Source organism: Hemicordylus capensis, chromosome 3, assembly GCF_027244095.1.
Source record: "Hemicordylus capensis ecotype Gifberg chromosome 3, rHemCap1.1.pri, whole genome shotgun sequence".
In the NCBI taxonomy this organism is placed as follows: Eukaryota; Metazoa; Chordata; class Lepidosauria; order Squamata; family Cordylidae; genus Hemicordylus; species Hemicordylus capensis.
In genome coordinates, this window is record NC_069659.1 from 257,344,846 (window position 1) to 257,366,213 (window position 21,368).

General features: G+C 41.5%; 1 protein-coding gene across 7 annotated transcripts in view; it reads right to left on the reverse strand.

Moving 5' to 3' along the window:
• Positions 1-21,368, reverse strand: part of PTPRE (protein tyrosine phosphatase receptor type E) — a 200,803-nt gene that overhangs the window by 81,809 nt on the left and 97,626 nt on the right. The window contains exon 1 of one of the 7 annotated variants that reach the window (XM_053309249.1): positions 2,728-2,943. The exons of 5 other annotated variants lie outside the window; for them this stretch is intronic. Coding sequence is in view for 1 of the 2 variants with exons in the window: in XM_053309247.1 (XP_053165222.1) it covers positions 1,698-1,735 (38 nt within the window). In the remaining variant the exon portion in view is untranslated. Of the gene's footprint in view, positions 1-1,697; positions 1,885-2,727; positions 2,944-21,368 lie in introns of those variants that run through there. One more of the 7 variants, XM_053309247.1, reaches the window with a different exon arrangement.

Below are 21,368 nucleotides of genomic sequence, written 5' to 3' on the forward strand. Positions count from 1 at the left end.
TAAGCCTGGATAAAAAGGAGATGGGACTGAACACCACTGCCACCACCAGCCTGCCCCCCCCCCAACCCCAGAAAACAGAAAGAAATAAAATTTGCACATGAAGACAGACCCAAGTTAGAGCAGGGACTTCTGCCTTTGTTGCTAATTTTGGTTTTTTCATCATGGCCCAGCATGGTAACACATGCACATAAGGGACATATGGCAACATTTTGATGTGGATCCATATTTGTAAGTCAACATCCAGAGCAGCAATCTGGGGATGCAACAGAGCTGGCTGCTCTCAACTCAGCCAGAGTCTTCCAAACAGGGTAATGTACAGACAGGAGGAAGGGGAGCAGGTTTGCTGCTTTTCTCTGCCTCCATAAGTGCTCTTTGCCTTCTGAAACTATGTCCCTGAGGGCCCTTAGGAAAGCAGCAAAAATCCTCCCCCTCCATGTGCTCAGGAAGAATCTGGCTGAGTTAAAAGCAGCCTTTCTGCACAGGGACGCTGCCCCACTGTATCCCTAAATTGCTGCTCTGGATGTCAGCCACATCACCTGTAGGGATGTACAACAGTTTGGTTTGAAGGTTTGGGGTTGAGCCAAACCACCCTTAGTTTGGCTTGACCCCGGACCAAACCTCACCCCCCATGCATTCAGGGGGAGTTCGTGAGCATTTTTTAATGTTTAGAAATTGTTGTAGTACTTAATCCCTCCAGGGGGCTTCTCTGAGGTCATGATCCAGGCCACACAGAGGCCCATTGTGCATGCACAGCAAACTCAAAAATGGCGACTGTGAGGGGGGAAGGCCCGGAATGGATCAAAAATGCCAAAACTGATCAGTTTTTGCCAAAATGGAGACTGGAGGGGGAACCTCCACAGACCCCCCCCGGTCTGCCTCAGAGAAGCCCCCCGGAAGATGTAAGTACTAAAATAAATGTTTTAATATAGAGATGCTCACAATCTAACTCTGAAACAAACGGGGGGGGTCTAATGGGGGGGGAACTGAACTGGCGTGATCCGGTTCAGACTCGAACTGAATAGGGCCAGCCGGTTTTGTTTACACCCCTAGACACCTGTCCCAAGACTGTGGGCTGGTATTAAAATACAATAAACAAATGGATAAATGTAGGATCAGTCGATTTCCATTCATAAACCTTAAGCAGCAAAAGTTGCTTGTTTCTGTGCTGGTTCTGCACAAGCCAATGCCCAAGCTGATTATTCCAACTCCATTGGCCAAGAAATGGTCAATGATATCCAGTTGGTGCTATTACACAGTTTCAATCAAGAAAAAAATTAATGCTCACTAAGCTGAATTTAGTAAGAAAAGAATTTTAGAATTCATTTGGGATGGAGGAGGGAGAAATATACCAACAATATTAATAATCCAAGTAAACATTTTTTTTTTAAAGTTTGTTTCCTTCTAAGCTGGTATGAAGTGTTCAACAATAGTAACTTATTTCCATCTACTCAGATAATACTAAGTGCCTATATGTTTTTGTACAGCAGAGGGTGCTGTTTCTGTATTATACCACAATGGGTTTGAGTCAAACCAAATACTAACTTCCTGCTTTTCTTGCAGCACTTTGGAAATGCAGGAAAACTACACCTACATCATAACTTAAAATATTTCAAAGCGAAAATAGCAATGTTTAAACTGTAAAAAAAGGAGAAGTATTCTTTAACTCAGCATAGCAGAATAATGTCCAGACACTATACCTTATAACATGCATATGAGCAGTTCTGTTTCTGAGCATGTTGTTTTTTATAATTAAAAGAAAAAACTCAAAACAAAAAATAAGTTTAAGCACCAGGCTAAGATGTATTCCATCAGGTCTTTATACTTCCAAGTTCTTCTGGGGTTCTTGATTAATGAGCATGTATTGGTACTACTTTTATTACCATTGGTTTAATCTTTTCCTTTTCTTAATTTTAGTATTGCTTAAATATGCTTATAATTGCTGAAGTTAAGCAGTCTTTCTCCAAAAGCATGCAACTTTCTATTCTCTTATGTGAGAGAATAAGCAATGTGTGAAGAAAGGTATGACCACAGAGTCACATGACTAGGCAGTTTGTGAATGACATGGGGAAGCTCCTATTCAAATTTAAAAAATCCAAATCACAGGACTGGAAAAATATCTGCTGTGATCATGTTAAATCTGCCGTACACTTAAAGACAACATGACGTTTCCATTTATCAAGCCAGAGAAGAGTTGTGTAAATCTCATCTAATGGAACGCAGAAGGGGGAAAAACACAGCTGTGGTGATTAAGCACAATCTGACATAATTACAACTAGTTTACCAATAAGAGGAAATTTAAAAAGGAGAATGAGGATAAATGTAAATGGTGCACAGATTTCTTAAGTGTTGTACTGTACCCCCACTGTAATTTACAGGCTCATGTTGAAGAATTGGGGCTAGATGACATATAAAGTAACCCTAAGAAATTGGCCAATGAATTTTTATAATTGCAAGTTAATGAAAAACAGTAAAATGAAGAAAAATGAGCTACTAATCAGAAAGTAGTAAAAATAAATAAATCAGTCCTTCCTTTCACTGCAGTCGTTCTCTGACTACAATAGAAGAGCACAGAAACTGCTCTTGGGACCATAATTTACCTCACTCAGAATGGGATTTCTGCACACACTGAAGACTGAGACCATAACTTTTGTTCAGATCAAAATGTTTTTGAAGCCATGCAGTCAGTTGAGGGCAAGTAGGAATACAGAAAATTGGCATAGCACATACCCTGTTGGGGGTTGTAATTATTTAGCAAAGTAGTACCAAAAGAAAAGCTGCCTATTCGAGTTACACAGAGTAGAGTGCAGAGTTTAGTTGTAGCAGTTATCTTAAGAATATACATGGAGATTGTTGTATAATCTCACTAACTAGGTTTATTGGTTAAGTACATTTGAAATAGGAAAGACCTATCCTAACTATCAGCTACATAATTAATAGTTAGTACGAGAGAGATGTTTCCATCTCCTCTTGAAGAGGAAGCGGTAAATGAAGAGGAAGAGGAAACGGACTGACTCAGCACAGGAAGTACCCAAGGAGTCAAAGCAGGGGTCATAAAGTAGAGGCAAGCAGGGACAGATAAGGAGACCCTCACTACCTACCTCTACTCCCAATGCCTCTAGTGGTCATTAGGATAGGCGATGCAAAAGGTTGATGCACTGGAACTCTATCTCCAACATACGCATAAAAGGGAAAGTGTATTTGGACATTGGAGAGGTACCCTAGAGTCTAGAGGGAACTATCAAATGGTTCCCAATTAGTTAAAAAAAAGAGAAAATCACAAACTATACAAGTAGAATGAATGGAGCCTAGATTCCACTTATTTTAATATGGCAGGTCTTACTAAGGATCTCCCTCCCATGCCCCATGTACAAAACAAAAACTCGGTTTGTATAAAATTTAAAGGCAGAAGTTCTGAGAGGGTTTTTTGTCTTTTGTGCATGTCTTCCACATTCTTTTAAGTGAATATGGTATGTTAGAATTAAGATGCAAGGGTGGATGGGCACTGACAATAACAATTGCCTTCATATAACCTGGAAACACAAGACATTAGATAATCAATAGTAATATTGTTTATTGTAGTGAATAAAGCATGGGATGCTATCAGAGAATTCAATTTAATTAGGCATACAATTAGATCTAGTTAATCCAATCTCAGAAAGCCAAATGTCAGCAGCATTTTTCAGAACCACAGGGATCTGCTAGAGACTGCCTAACATCTTCAGACAAAACCTAATTTCAAAGTCATGATAGGAAAGCTTTTCTACTGATACACAGCTGGTGAAAGGCTGATATGCAGTTATCTTTTTTTTTTTTTTTTTTAAGGAAAGAAAATCCAGAATGAAGCACACTGTATTCTGAATGTTAAGGACTTTTTAATATTGAGGTGTACCTCAGAGTTGAATAAAAATAATAAATCATTCTTGGCAGTATGTGAATGCGTATACACACTACACACACACACACACACACACACACACACACACACACACAATTACTGAACAATGTTTGTTTGTTTTTTAATTCCTGAGGAACAATACAGCCAACAATAAAGGAATGGATTGTTAAAACTGAAGGGAGTAAAACGAATTAATGAATTAATGTAAATAAATGAATTGATCTGGATAGAGTTTAGTAGATGGGAATGAATTAATACCTAGGCAATTAATAGAAGCAGTGGTTTTTAAAAAAGGAAGCCTTTTCTTGGTTAAAAAGTAAAAGGCTGATTTAAGTATATAAACATAAACAAGAACATTTAGGGTTAATTTAGTAGTAAAAATAAGGTAATAATAGTAGGACAATCAATAACTAAAAGAGGTTGGGTATTCAGGTGTATACACATACTTGCATTCATAACTGTTCATAACTGAATAAAGAGAGTTAATTATGGCCCAAAAGATGGGACGGGGGAAAGGCAAAAGTGAAAGAGAAGACACCTGCCCCTTGACGGCCAGTTCAGCAGCCCGAACTTCCTGCATAATCTTCTTCTTTTGAAGATGGAAGCCAGATAGTTATGGTTCGTATCCTGTCCCATTTGGATGCATTGGAAGCACAGAAAAAATACAAAGGTGGTGAGACTTTGGGTGCTAGACCTAAACGTGGTTCTAAATCTATTGGCCAAGCTAACAGACAACTGCAACTCTTGCAGACTATCGAGGCCAGGCTTGATGTGCTGGAGAAGCGAACTGAGGATCAGTTTTCCTGACGTAACACCTTGGATTCAGATGTGGGTCCAGCAAGTGAGTCTGAGTCCTATCTTCCTTGGGTAGGGCAGTTGTCTCAGGTATGGGGTGATATGCCCTTTTGGCCTCCAGGCCTAGGCTTGCCCCCAGATACCTAGATGGGTTTTCCTTCAACTCCCATTAGTATACAATCTTCTGAAACTTCAAGGCAAGTCTCTAGTGAGACCCCTGGGAGAAGCGATGGACCCCTGAAAAATCTGTTACACTGAGACCTCTTACAAGGAGTTCTGACACCAGAGAGGAGAGGATAGAATTCTGTCCTTATGGTGATGTGTACTTACCATTGGGAGATCACCTGTCCACAAAATAAAAAATTTGGAGAAATGAGTATGTCAACATTTTCTCCTTATTATATCATGAAACAGAACCTCAGGACAAGGATCAGACTAATCCAAACGAGAGGGGGGGAAATTAAGGCCAGAAATGTCGATTGCAATTGGTCTAATTGGTTGGTGGGTTTTATGGTTTACATTTGAGTAGTATTACAAAATCTGTACCATCATTGATAAAATATTTAGATATAGTTTATTGCGCATTTACTGAATTTAGTGGGCCAGCTTGGGAAAGGTATGAAAGGTACCTCCTTTCCATGGGACATTCCCCAGCCGACCTTGTGGCTTTAGATTATGACCCCCAATCATCCCACATTTGGAAGCATTCAGAGAGTGGGCACTAGTCCACTAGAAGGTTTGCCCCTAGAAGGCAGTCTTCTCCAGGGCTATCCAGTTCATGCTCACAGTTATACTGGGAGTTTGCTGTTATGGGATCATGTACTTGTCAACAATGCCCTTTTCACCACAACTGTTTGGTCTGTGGTGGTCCCCACTCCTTTGCTAATTGTCCCCGATCCAAGTGGTGGCAGAGTTGAAAGGATTTACCCTGACCTAGGTGATCCCCGCCTGCCAAAGGGACCCATAAAATTGAAGCCCCTTTGGTCATTGCTCCAACATTACCCTAATGTTCGTGATAGACTTTATTTATGGGAGGGATTTAAATTTGGATTTAGGATACCTTACCAGAGTCATCGCATGGTGTTTAGTCCCAAAATTTGAACTCAATAGTGGAGATGGAGCATACTGTGCATGAAAAGACTAACAAGGAAGTTAAGGAAGGGTGGGTTTCCGGCTTTTTTCTGGAACCCCCATTAGAGGTGTGCATGAACCGGTTTGGAGGCCCTTTTACAGGCCTCCGAACCAGTTTGAACCCTGGCCAGCTCAAAGGTTCGGCAGCAGGGGGTGTGCCTTTAAGGGCAGGGGAGACTGCACTTTCCCCTCCCCCGCCATGTTTCCCCCACCAGCACGTGGCATCCGAAAAGCCCGTCAGGGCAGCAGCGATGTTTCACTCTACATTGTTTACATAACAATATTTTGTTTACGGTCAGACATGTTCCTGGTCTGGATAATAGTATCACTGATGCCTTGTCTCGGATGCAGGTGGACCACTTTCGGAACCTGACACCTTTCCAGAAGACCTCTGGAGCCTTGGGAGTTAGAGATTGAATGGGCAATCTGCATTTCTTTGGCTTCTAGTACCAGGAAGCAATATACTGCTGCCATGCAAGAGTTTGCCAAATTTAGGAATACTTTAGGTTTGACCGATGTCTGGCCGGTCCCAGTTGATTATGTGTTATGCTTTTGCATGAACTGTGAGACAGCAGTCTAGCCTTGAGTTTCATTTGTGGTAAGTTGGCAGCACTGGCATTTGAGGCAAGGTCATTTGTGGTTAGTGATTCTACATCCGATTTTAAGGTCTGTAAGGCCCTGGAAGGATGGGCCCATGAATTGCCGCTTCACCCTGACACTCACGAAGCCATTTCACCTCCTATAATGAACAAGTTGCTGACCCGCCTTAATAATTTATGCTTTTCGAATTTTGAAGTATTGTTATTTAGAGCAGTCATTCTGACTGCCTTTTTCGGTGCCATGAAGGTCAGTGAGCTGGATGCCTCTGCCTGCTCGCTTCAACGAGGGGATATGCATTTCACGAAAAAGGGGGTTAAATATTTGTCGCACTAAAATCGATCAAAGCAGGAAAGGATCAGTGCTTAAACATTTCATCAGTACCCCGGCCACCTTATGTCCAGTTCAAGCTCAGTCCAATTACATAAGGATGCGAGGTGATGGGTCCACTTTTTAATAACAAGGATGCCTCCCAGTTGACACACTACCAATTTGGGGGGTTGGTGGTTCAGGAAGCAATACGTAAAACGGGTCTTGATCCAGCCAATTATGGTACTCATTCTTTTCGCATAGGGTCAGCATCATCAATGGCTGCGGCCGGCATTTCAGAGACCCAGATTAGGGCTATAGGACGGCGGCACTCTTCGGCATGTCAGCAGTACATCCGCCCCTTGAAGCGTAAAGGACAATGGTATTCACGATTTTGAAATTTCTTTTATTTTTCAGGAATTCCATTATTTCCTTACCAGGTATTGATATACAGACACAGTTACATGTTCTGGGCCAGTAGAAGCGCACACGACCGGTATGGGTACCCAGATGGGTTTTGCTGGCATGGCCCAAGTTGATTGGCTGGGTTGTCATGGAATGACATGGACTGAGTTTTTCCCAAATTTGTTTAAGTATATTTCTAATAAGGGGGTTCCTCACTCATTGGTGATGTGTGTGTGTGTGTGTGTGTGTGTGTGTGTGTGTGTGTGTGTGTGTGTGACATTGGCCTGCTTTGCAGCAAGGATCTTATATTGCAGGCAATAGACGAAAGTTTGGTTTCCGGATCCCGTTTTGGTGTGGTCCAATATAATTCTGAGGTTACATTGGTGGGGCCATGGCAGCATCTGATGTTTTAATTGGGCTAGACGTGGGGTTAACCACGAGATCAGCCATGCTGTGGTAGCTATGGGTGGAAGTGTGATGCAGCATCCTGAGATTCTGTCTCAGGACATTTCCTGGTTTTGGCCAGATGGCGTCCATTTGTCGGACCATGGGTATTATGTTTTCCTCTGGGACCTGCAGTGAGCAATTAGTAAACTTGTTGATGGGTGGGGTAAGCTTCTGTGGCAGACAAGTGAGGGTCGGGATAGGTTAAGTGCATTGGTGTTGGGATGGAGGACTGTTATGGTGAGTGAGAATACGGAGGAAGGCTTGGCGATCTCGTGAGTCTTGGCCTGGATCCGCTCACACTTGGATGCGTGCCAGGGTATGCTGCTTAGTGCCTCACAACCTGAGTTGAGGTGGGCTGGTATGCATCCACTCATCAGGGGTAACCTCATGGTCGAGAAGAGGTTCAGTCTGAATCAAAGCTGAATCAAAGCCCTGTTATCCTCCACCCTCCTGTGGGCATACTTTCGTGTTTCGTGATTCGTGTTTGAACTGTGGAGCAAGGGACATGAGCTGTATCCAAGTTAGTTTGTGAATGGTCAAGAAGCCATGTGAATCCATTGGGACTTGTGTAGTCTTTTCTACTTCTTCTTCTTCAGATTCACTCCGGCCCAGATCTGTGGATTTATGGTGAGTAATCAAGAATATGTATGGATCCTTTGGGGGTTGGGTAGTCTTTTTTCCAAATACACTCTGATCCAGACTTATATATTTGTGGGGTGAAATGTATATAGATGGAAAGGATACTGATTTTGCTGTGGGCGGGGGGGGGCATGAAAGCTCATTAGGTCCAGAGTACAAAATTACCTAGCTGCACCTCTGAAAGGAGTACATTACATTGTTAGGATTTTTAAAAATTTTGCCATTAATTCCAAAGTGTCATAACAAACCCTCAGTAGGGAAACTGTTTTTCTACATCCTTGAAGTTTGTACAGTCACATACAGATTTCAGATTGGGAATGCCATTCTATTAAGCTATGAGTTGTTTATCTTTGGAAAAGGAAGTCAAAGCAGATGGACATAGTGATGTCAGATGAATCAGACTGCTATTGGCTATGACAATTCTTTTGACTAATTTGATAGTACTATCTTCCATTTGAAAATGGAAAACAAAAAATCATTTTGGCAGGCAGTAATATAGCCAAAGTCAGAACTTTATGGTTTCGATTGGCTATCGTCTGAGGAACATGTGGAAGGAACAGATCAGTCCTTGGGGAAGTCTAGGATGGAAGTGGTAATTCCCTGGAGTTTCTAACTGAAATGCTTCTTCTGTAACTAGGCAGAAACTAGTTACCTAATTCAGCCTTCATTATCATAAGCAATGGAAATCTCTCTTTTAGTATAAGCTTCCTTGATTTTCTTTTCAGAAGCTCTTCCCTCTTGCCATCTTTAACAAAATGGGTTGGTCCCATCACTGGGGGGTGGGGGGAGCCTTTGGCAAATCCTAAGCAGTGTACATGTTAAGAAAGAGATGGGCATACATCTCTCTTTCTCTTTTTTGTGTATTCATTCTACCAGATGCTTGCAAGAAGCACACATGGTCTTGCTGGAGTTGCTCCAAGTCCTCAAGGGCCTGGCAAAAAACCCCAAAAAACTGTTGATGTCATTTTTGGATGATAGAAAAGGCCTGAAAAAGACAATCGGAATAACTCATTCTTTAGAAGTGATATTTTGGTTTCTGGTATTTAGAATAACTAATTCTGAATACCAAGTTATATTTTGGTTTCTTAATTAATAAACCTATTTTTAGCCCACTTTCTGAAGGGAAGGCGGCTTAGGAGATCACCATGTGTTGTTCCCCTCAAACAACAAGTATCACTGGAAAAAGGTCTCTCAAGGCTAATTTAAATTCCAGGTTATTTATTTAATACACATACATACTAAGCCTCAGCAAGTTTTCTTTGCTCAAAAACTTAGGAACCAGATTCATTGTTTAGCCTTCAGGGGCCACTTCTATGACTTATGAATGATAGAATTTACTTCATAAACAGAATCTTACGCTAAAGGTGGGCAGACTTTAGGCTTCTGGGCTTAAAGAGGTGGTGGTGGTTTTTTGTGGATTTTTTTTTTGCCAGTCTTGGGTGTTACAAGAGCAAAATGAAAACTTGGGGAAGTGCAAAATGGCAGCTTGGGAGGCAGAACTGATCACAAAATGGTGGCTTGTAAAAACAATGGATTTCAACAACAAAAAATCCCTTATGTGGCCAGCAGAGATGGACAAAGACCTGATCAAAGGCAACTAATTAATGTTAATTTTACAGATGAGGAATGGAACACTGAGGTTGAGAGAATGAATATTTGCCATGTTAGCAAGAAATCCAGCCTGATCTTGTGTACTTTTCTTCTGGAGATTCATAATCTTATGAATTTTTCATTCATAGGTTCAGGCTGCTTTTCTTGATGACATGGTAGGGCTGAGACTATACTATGCACAATTTCATGCCTGTACAAGCTGTATATCTCCCCTGCTAACTGAGCAGAGGCATCTTTCTAAAGTGGTGATTCTCTTTAATTAGCAGGGGGAGAGCAACTGGCCCTATCCATCCCCAACACAGCATCCCTCCAGTGGCTGATGCTGGTGTTTATTTTATATTTCTTTTTAAGATTGTGAGCCCTTGGGGACAGGGAGCCATTTGATTTATTTATGTATATCTATGTAAAATGCTTTGGTATATAGTCATCCTTCACCAACTGTGGTTTTCCCAATCGCAGTTTTAAGTAGCCGAAACTGGGAATATGCTACCGGTCTCATCCAGTGCAACTTGAACAGTGTTCCCTCTAATTTTTATCAATGAGCAGAAAGAGTTTTGTTCTGGGCAGCAGTAGCAAGGCAGTGTCCACACATCTCTCTCTCAATTTTTTAAAATGTCCCACTGCCCCCAGCTCGACATTCTCTCTCACTGGGCTGCAGCGGGGGAGCTGCCCCTCCTGTCCTCCTCCCTCCCCCACCCCCACCTCTCAGGCTCTTGTGAAGGAGGGAATCGTCTCCCTCCGAGTCCCGTTTACTGCCGCCGCCACGTGGGATCGGCAGCAGCGAACGTGACTCTGAGGGAGATGATTCCCTCCTTCACAAGAGCCCACGCGGAGCGGTGGGTGGAGAGAGGCAGAGGCATGGGCTCTGATCAAGATCACCTCTGCCTCCCCATCCGTCACTCAGGCTCTTGTGAAGGAAGACCTGAATTTCTGCTGGAGGAAGGTGTGGAAGGAGGCAGTGAGAGTTCACTGTTTTGCCAGCTGCGGAGGAAGAGGTGGGGAGGATAGTGGCTTGTGCCAGGCGACCTGACGGCGAGGGCTTTGAGAGTATCCAGCTGGCTGAAGCTTCTGAGCTCCTGGAGTCACACTCTGAGGAGCTCCCAGAGCAAGACCTTGAGACCCTGATCAAATCCTCCAGTGATCAGGAAGAAGCTGGTGAAGAAGAGGAAGAAGGGCCACAGCTAGTTGACCCTTGAAAAGACCAACAGGTTCCTCATGAGAACTCACATTCTGGGTGGTATAAAAATGTGATAGATAGATAGATAGATAGATAGATAGATAGATAGATAGATAGATAGATAGATAGACAGACAGATGCTTCAGAGCTGGCAAATGAGGCAACGGTCACGGTTGTTTCATGCAGCACAGCCTGACATCCAGGCGGGGACTGAATGAACTGATTTTGCCTTACGCAGAGGTCCAAAAAAGACCCCAGGAAGCAGATGACACAGCCAACCTTCCTGAGCTTATTCAAGAGAGCGCAGCCTGGCACTTCAGAGCAGCTTGTCACTTTGGGGAGCAGCTGTGGACCGCCTACAACAGAGGGCACATCGTTATCAGCGGAGGAGGGGGTGCTTGTATCCCCTCTTCCCCTTAAAAATCCCCCTTGAACCACGCCACACCACACCACACCACCTTTCCCCCTGATTGCAACCCACCACATCCCTCTTACCCCTCCTCCTCAGCATCCTGACCATCTGCATGGCTGTCAGGCAGGAAAAGCTTCTCATTAAGAGATTTAAAGTGCATTTGAGTGGGGGATATTTTGGGGGGGTGGGGCTCAAGAATTTTCAAGGGGTTCAATCTGTTCATTCCTCTTGGTGACTCTTGCTGACTCCTAGTGGTTTTAAAGTGCATTTGAGTGGGTTCAGAAATTTTCAAGGGGCTCATTCTCCTCATTCCTTATGCTTTTTCTGTTAGTATTTGATATGGGTTTTTGTGATTTGGGGCATTTTTTTGAGGATCATCCCCTTGATTTTTGGTGATTTCACAGTCACAATTCTCCTAACCCCATTTTCCATTGGTTTCAATGCCTCGCCAACTGTGAATTTGCCAACCATGGGGAAGCAGGAGCATAACCCTTGGGGAGGGATGACTATCTAAACATTTGTCATATTCATATGTCTCCAAGTCTCAGTTTTCCCTGCCTTTAAAATGGAACTGTAAATAAGTATGCTGACACAACTTGCTATTTCTTAAAATGCTGCAAATATAAAATTCTTGGCCATGGATTGAGTGTATAGTCTCAGGCTTATATCTCCACTTCAATGTTCTGTTCCTCACCAGTAAACTGAAAATGAACTAGCTGTCTCTGAGAAATACTTAAGTAACTGCCATCTGCCCTTTCCCCACATTCTTGCAATCAAGGAGTTGCCTCTCTGCCCTTCTTAACAAATGGTACTAGATTTAGCATTCTGTTCTTCTCCATACAAAACCCCACTTCTTTTTCCCCCAGATCTTCAAAGAACACTTTTTTCCTTCACAACTCCCCCCCCCCACACACCAATACCCCCAAAGATACTTAGAAACAGATATAGTGGGCTTTTGACCGAATACTCAACAATTCCATACCTGCCAACATATCTCTATTTTCCTATTCACCCTGAAAGATAAAATAGGGACATATTGGCAGGTATGGAATTATTTTTCATACCAGAGTTGAAAAGCAAACAGTTCTTCACTCTGTGAAAAAATCCACACACCTACTTTTCCAATCAACCCATTTACAAGACTAAACAAGCCTTCTTGAAAAAACAGTCAAAGTTGTAGAAGATGACAAGTATTTAAAATACTGGAGGGAGCTGCAAAGACTCCTTAGCTGATTTGAGAAGGAAGTGAGTATAATAAACTGTGAGGGAGAGGAAGTGGGGGAGGGGAATCCTGAGCACATGGCAGAAAAGCAATTGAGAATGGCACAGTCATGCCCCCTACCCAACCAGCATCCCTAGAAAGGGAAAGAGCTTGTCTTGTGATAGCAAGCATGACTTGTCCCTTGCTAAGCAGGGTCGGCCCTGTTTGTACTTGAATGGGAGACTACATAAGATATTCCTCTAATGGGATGGGGCTGCCCTGGGAAGAGCAGAAGGTTCCAAATTCCCTCCCTGGCATCTCCAAGATATGGCTGAGAGACTCTTGCCTGCAACCTTAGAGAATTCGCTGCCAGTTTGGGTAGACAAAAGTGAGCTAGATTGATCAAGGTTCCGACTCAGTATAAGGCTGTTTCCTATATTCCTAAGAGAGAAGGGAGGCAGAATGGCTTGCAGCAAATCAAATGAAAATCACTACAGAAACTACTAGTAGTTCATGTACAATGTAATGCCTGCCCTGTTGTAGCTAACAGTAGAGGCTCTTGGATTTCAGCATCCCAACCAACCGCCATCACCGTTCTCTAGCCCCTGCCTCTAGGCACCAGGATTAGATTTCTAGGCACAATGGTGAGTTGGTGCTCAGGGTTTGTCAAGCCCTGATGTACCTTACTCCATCTCAAACCACCAGCAAGGCAATTACAATTAATCTAAAAGATCTAAAATATGTCAAAACAAACTCTTAAGGCACTTGAACCCAGAAATACACTGTAGCCCAAAGCAACAGCAGGAAGACACAGTAATAAAATAGCTGCAGTTTATCCAGCAGTATAATTCTCAAAGACCAACTGACATAAAATGTACTTGATAGGATTCGGACGGTTTTGTTTTTTTAACAAAAAGCTGCACAAGCACACATCTCCCTGGGGAATGACTTACAAGCAACCATTCCATCCTGCTAGAGTTCCAGTTTCCTTCAGAGAGGTTACTTCAGACAGTAGAGACAATTTAGCATATGGCAGGTCTTGTACTGTTCCCAAACTATGGGGGGGGGGAGATTTAAAATTCAATATATCCACTCTGAATTGGCCCCTGAAAGCTGCTACAGCACAGGTTAATACTTCCATACAGTATATCCTCTCTGATAGTATATCTAAGACATTATCAACAACATACATCACTTTAAGAATTTGGATTTTCTCCAATATAACTTCCATCTTGTCTGGATTCAGCTTCAAGTCCGATCAACACTCAACTGTGGCCGTGAGATACTGGGTTAGGTTAGGACACAGCAACTCTGGGACACATAATGGTTTAAATGAACACAGAAGCAGCTTGCAGGATTAATGTAAAATATTCAGGCTACACTAGAGATGAAAGGCAAACAACTAAGATTTTATTTAAGACTGAATTTCAACCGGATGTTAAATCTAATTTTAGCTAGGAATAAGAGAGAGAGAGGAGGAAAGAAGAATGGCATGAACTGACCTCCCTCCTCCAAAAGACGACAAATAAAAGCGCAAGCTACTTTATTTACAAAACATTTCATATATATTTTTGGAATGCAATATCATTTTATAGACCATCCTGAAGGCAAGGAGAGGGATTAATAGTTTTCACCATCATTCAGAACTACAACTGCATAGGCATGAGCAACAAAGAGAAAATATAAGTATCTGTGCCATGCATCAGAGAGTCGGAAAATAAAATAATGATTACAGTATAGTGTGAGGTGACACACACTAGAAAGGAAAGCCAGACTAAATGCTTTTGGAGTAAAAATCATAACAACTAAGACGCAAGCCGATAAAATAGAAAAGAAAGGCCTGCTATCCAAAATGGTGACAAAGCAAGATTGTCAGTGCTATTTTTAAAAAAGCCATGTAAGTCATTTTTGGCAATAGAAATCTTACCAAGACATTTTAGTGACTCAATCACTAATTGTACCTGTAGTAACAGAGACCTATCCTCATCATATCCATTATTATGGATTTAGTTCTCCCAGATATAGCCGTTTAATATTAAGCAGAAAATAAAACATTATTTATGCAAGTCAGCATGGCTGTCCACATACATAATGACGACATGCACAACCAAACCAACAGCATCTAATCAAGAAAGCATTCAATCCTGCTCCAAAGTTAATAATTTGAAGCTTTCAGAGTATGAATATTTCAGCCTTAAGCAACTGAGAGACACGATCCAATGTTTTTGTAGCATTTCGGAGGTACAAAATGGAGGCAGTGGCCAGGAGCACTTTTTATCAGCTTTGGCTGATATGTCAGCTATGTCCATTTTTGGAGTTAAATGACCTTAAAGCAGTGGTTCACATGCTGATAATCTCTAGGTTTGTCTAATGTAAAGCACTCTGCGTGGGGCTCCCTTTATATATAGTTTGGAAACTACAAAAGGTACAGAATGTGGCAGCCAGACTGGTCTCTGGGATAATCCAAAGTGCCAAATATATCACCCATGTAAAAAGAACTGCACGGAAAGCTGCTATGTTTCCAAGCAAAATACAAAGTGCTGGTTATTACCAGTGTTCCCTCTAAGGCGTGCGCATGCTCACAAGTTTTTTTGATGTCCGCTCAGGTTGAGTCAGGAAGGCCCCACTCTGAATGCATGTGTGCACACACTGCCTTGATACTGCCACCCAGAACAAAACTCATTCTGCACACAGTTGAAATAAATTAGAGAGAACGCTGGTTATTACCTATAAAGCCCTCAACGGCTTGGGTCCAGGGTATTTAAGAGAGCACCTTCTCTGGCACGAACCCTGTTGCCTATTAAGATCATCTGGAGAGGTCCACTGGCTCATTTGGTGGTAACTTGGGACCAGCATACTCTGTGGCTGCCCTGGGGCTTTGTAACATGCTCCCTATTGAAATAAGAGCCTCTCCTTCTCTGCTTGCTTTTAGGAAGATCCTCATAAAGTACCTGTTTTCTCAGGCTTTTAACTGAATTAATTTTTAACTATTTAATCTGTTTCTATCTTGTGAGATTGTTTTTGTTCATCTTGTGGATTTAACCATGTAACACATGACACTAATTCTCTTTCCAGGAACCTCATTTTATAACTCAACCGATAACAGGGATGTAAGTCTGCTGTTGATTGATTTCATATTGGCAAAGATTAAGTGACTAGCATTACCTGAGTTACTAACTGAGGAACTAGCAAAAGTCTTATTTTGTTTAAACAAGTGTACCACGTACAAAATTTACTATACTGTATATCCATCATTTAAAGGTCATCTATAAATATTCTAGGGAATAACATATTGGTGACAAAATCATAAATCTAAAACAAAATGATTATGCATGAAGGGCGGATTTTCCCCCCAAACACACACTTCTATTTAAAGAGGCTGGCTTCTAGGGTTCTCAGCAGAATTCTTCGCAGCTGCCATAGCCCAGGGGAGTACAACTTTAGCCCTCCAACTGTTGTTGGACTATAACACCCATTATCGCTGACTGTTAGCCTCTGTGACTGGGGATGATGGGAGTTATAGTCCAACATCATTAGGAGAGCCTAAGTTGAGTTGCAACTCAAGCTACAAGCCTGAATTATTAGCAATGCATGGGCATGTATATTTGGGCCAACACGAGTATTGATCAAACACTATTTTTTTCCTTGATGCCTCCTTTCTCACAGAAACTGGATCTGGAAGAAACATCAACAAAGGCAGTTTGAAATGAAGTCTTGTATTTATCCTAGTTCTTCATGAGGAAAATGTTGACTGAGAGATTGTGTTTACACTTGAAGACCATGTCCACAATGCCTTATTGACTGCTGGTGAGAATAATGCTATCAGTAATGCAATCTAAAGAGGTTTGAATAGATAGATTTGATGAGGGATGAATATACAGGTGGTAGCCAGAAATGCACAGCCACATACCACACTTTATGAAATTGCATGAGCCTTCAGAATCAGCTGAGCACTGAGAGCTATCAATTCATCTTTGGCATCAGGGTAATGGATGAGGAGAACTGAGTGCTGCTGTGTAAATCACCCTCACTAGCCAGGTATTCTATAGTTGAATCCATCAACAGCTGTCAGATCAATAGGTTTACTAAGCAACAGGTCACACAAACTTAGTGGTCTGAGGGATTTCAGTGTACATTTGTGTTTGTGTAGTGTGCATGGTGCTGATGTCAGTATCAGCACCAACACAAAAACTGCATTAAACAAGTCAATCAATAGGCATTTATTTAGAGGCCAAAGGGTCTTCACCAATCACCACCACTGCTTCCACTTCAGGTCTTAGTCCTTAAGTGATAATGTACGTGATCAGCTGAATAAACAATACCCTAGATACATCATCAAAAGAGCAATGCAAGCAAGGCTAGTGATTCCATCATGATGAAATCATTAATCACTGATCTTGCACAAAATAGCATAACCAAAGGACTAGAGAGCTCACCAGCTTCAACTCCTAGATATACTGAAATGAGGGAAGAGGAAGATAGGAGTTGAATGGAAGAATCAATTCATACATAGTTACAAATATTTACAAAAACATTTTAAAAATTGTAAACACAATATACCAAAACAGATTTTCCAAAAAGCAATATATTCTTTCTTTTTTTTTTAAAGGAACAACCTGCCTGTCACTCCCATTTCAGTTATAAAATGCCTTTGTTTACTTGTCCCTGTACCAGTGCATGTGTATGTGTTTTAATCTTCATCACTGAGAATTTACTAAAAGGGCAATTGATTACATTTACTCTAAGTAGGTATAGATCATCTTTGCTCATTCGGAGCAAGCTGATGTCACTGAAGTACAATTAAAGCCAGCAGGGATAATTTATTAAGCAAAATAAATGAGGCTTAATTATGATTAAATGAGTTAAATAAACTTGTTACATTTATGAGGGAAAATATACCATCAAACGAGCACGAACATGAGCTCAATTCCTTCTTCAACTGTTGTATTAGTAAATAATAAATATATTTCTAAAGCTGGCACTTATTTAAGATTGGAATAATGGCTTCTGAGATATATTAATTTAATGTAGTCCCATCAAGCTTTTACATACTGTTAAATAAATGGCAAAACGCCTAGTAATTCAACTACTTAGTCTACATATGTCCATCATGCAAGAGTTGCTTGAAACCATCTCCATGTAGTACTACAGACTGTCAGGATCAGCAGGGAGTTGCCTGATCAGTGTAAATGGGCACTGTATGCTTTACAGTGGAGGCATTCACAATGGAAAATATTCTTTGTCCCAGCATGGCTACACCCTAGAGAGCCTATAGACTTTTTCTGATCAAACTATGAATACTTCTGCTTCTGGGTCATGCCATGAAGGAAATATTGGAAAAAAATGTAGTACATAAAGAGCTTCCTTCCTTTTTCCACTCAAGCAATGACAAAGCAATTCCTGAAGCTGATGAAAACTAAACTTACATAGGAACATAGGCAGTTGACCTATACCAAGTCAGACCACTGGTCCATCTAGCTCAGTATTGTCTACACAGACAGGCAGCACCTTCTCCAAGGTTGCAGGTAGGAGTCTCTTTCAGCCCTATCTTGGAGATGCCACGGAGGGAACTTGGAGCCTTCTGCATGCAAGCATTCAGGTGCTCTTCCCAGAGCGGGTCCATCTGTTTAAGTTACAGGAATGGTCACTGCCCAGTATTTTACATTGCAACATCATGCGCAAAAGAAGCTAAAATCTTCCTCTCATCTCTGCATCCCAGGTCAGTTATGTATAGGGGAAGAACCCCTATACACAACTGGCTTGGAATGCTCTGATATCATAGAAAATTGTATGAACATGCCAAGGGGACAAGTCAGTGAGAGAATGCAACAGGCAGCTTCTGTGAGGTACTAAAATTTGGCTGAAAGGAAAACCTCACGCATTGTCTAGGGCAGGGGTGGGGAACCTTGGCCCTCCAGCTGTTTTCGAACTATAACTAACTCCCACCATCCCCAGCCATGTGGCTGGGGATGATGGGAGTTGTAGTTCAACAACAGCTGGAGGGCCAAGGTTCCCCACCCCTGGTCTAGGGCAAGGCAGCAATTCTCCAGTTGTTGGATTACAACGTCCATCATCCCAGTTTATTGGCCACAATGGCTGGGGGTGATGGGAGTTGTAGACCAACTACAGCTGGAGGGCTAAAGTCATGCAGCCCTGATCTAGGTGGAAGAGCTGTACAGTTCCAAGGGCCAGCCCTCAGAATCACATGGAGAAGCAGCATGTTCAAGCACATCTTCCCCTACCTCAGGGTTTCTTAACCTTGGGCCCCCAGAAGTTGTTGGACTACAGCTCCCATAATCCCCAAGCACACTGCATCTGAGGATTCTTGGAATTGTAATCCAACAACATCTGGGGGCCCAAGGTTAGGAAACCCTGCCCTACCTAATGCAGTGTCATTCCAAAGCATCCTACTACTTTAAAGTAGTATTTAAATTACACTGGCTGACATCCTAACTAAGAAAATGTCCATGTGCCGGTAAGACATGCTCACCCTGCAAAAGACTTCCAGAATACTGCTGAGTGGAGTGCAAAGGGTGGTGGTAGGGATTTTCTCTAATCTCTGCTTCCTCTGGAAATGCTCTGTCCCACCTGAAAATATGTCCCTGAAGACCATATGTTTGAGTGGTGCAGGGCATTTCCAGAGGCAGCAGAGATGGGAGAAAATTGACCTCACACACTCTGTGCTATCTGCTGCGCAGCCAAGAAAGTTTTCTGCAGCGTTGCGACATTTTGCTGGCATGGATGCTTCCTTCATTCGGATGCCCACCACTGTGTGGGGTAGTTTGGAAAAATCTGTCCCACATGATTATGTTGAGGAACAACAACAGAGCTCCAGGTGAAGGGAAAGGGTTGCACACACATGCTCCTACCACAGGTAATTCTGAGGGGATAGTGGATGTATCATCTGAAATATCCTAGAGAAAGGACTACTGAAGATTCACGGTATCTGAATCTTTTACTGAAAGTGTCCAATTACCGTAATTTCCAGCCTTTTTTCTTTAGTGTCGTGTTTATGCTGATGCAGCGCTTCTGCCGAAAATTATGGTAGAATATATTTCAGAATTATTATTTTTTTTAAAGAATGCTGGCAATGGTTGCTATTTTCTATGACAGGAGATTATATATTTATATAAGTAAACAGTCTTCAGAAACAGATTCTACATGATATCTGAGCTGTGCACAAGGGAAACCAATAGGACAACAACAACATGCTTAAGTTCAAGCCTAATTGAAGTAAACAATGACCTCAAAAAGGTCAGAGACAGGCTGGCTTGGGAATGTTTTTAATTCATGATGATAGAGGAAAGCTGGATAAACTTTCAAAGCTTGGTTTATAAACACATGAAATTCAGTTGTTTGAGATGGCACTTCCATAGTGCTCCTGCAAATAACTATGCTGCAGCCTATGAACAGATACAGCAGAGGTATCGCCCATTTCTCCCTATTCAAAGTGAACTACTTTGCTATAGCAAAAGGACAAATATTTAGCCAATACAACAACAATTCAAACCAAGCATTGAAAGGGAGGGATCATAGCCCTTTCAGTGATTCCACACCGGAGAGAGAGAGTTATAGTGTTGGTGGTATATAATATTATAAGTATGTTTCTTTTATGTGGGACTCCTCTGTGTCCTTTACTTTACCTGCCTACATGATCTTTAAGAACCTTATCCAGCCTGTTTTCAGACAAAGGCCTGGTGTGATTCTTAGGGATTCTTCACAACCATGCCTAGTGATCCATTATTCCAGAGTTACGGGTGCTCTTTGTCCAATGGAGAAACAAGGAGTGGTGACTATAAGTCTGAATTTGAATTCTTTTCCTGGATTTCTCAAGTATATTTATTTATCTGAAAGCTGACAACATCACATCAGCCTAAGACAGTTTTGAAAATAGCTGGATGTATGATTAAAGCATACCCATCAGTTTCAATGAAGTGTGATTTTAAGTGGGCGATCACTGCCTCTGGTCATACTGAACTGATTTTTAACACTACAGAGGTGGAATTCTATTGCATGCTTTTAGATATCTGTTTCACATAACTTTGTATTAGGCTGTATTTCATGGTTGTACTGATTTTAGACACAATTTTCATGTTGTTTTTTGCAAGATAATAAATGCAATATAATCCACTAGACTAACTGTAAAAAACCATGCATCTATAGGATGAATTTTAATCTACAACATTATTTCATCTCTCACCATTTTCTTTTAATGTCAATTTGTTCTAAAATTAGATAGTTAAAAATCAGTTTGTCATGCCCTTTAAGCAGAGTTTATAATATTATAATTATAATACATTAATTATAATTATAATTATAATAAATTCTTCGCACAAATGTGCCAAATTCCAATACATTCTTCCATTGCTGTCCAGAAATCTCTCCGCCCAAAGCACTTTCCATTTACTTAGTCCAGGAATAATAGTACTGTATTAGCATATGAATTAAGCTTCTTACTGTGTGAATAGGTTGTTTATTGGAAATGAGTATATTACCCACAAAAGTGAATAGAAGTTGATTTAAGTTATGCTGTCTTTTTAGATAGCTGTCTGGCTGAATTATGCCCTTATTCTGCCATTCCTGTGTTTCGTTTTAACAAGCAAGTTTACATCTCAGTGCCTCACCAGACTGACCTGTGATTGCTAACACACTGCTGCTCAAAAGTGCTCACTCTAGGCAGATGGGCAGTAAGACTATGATCAATATAATGAATTCCTATTCTACATCTAAGAAGTCCAAGAGACCTTTT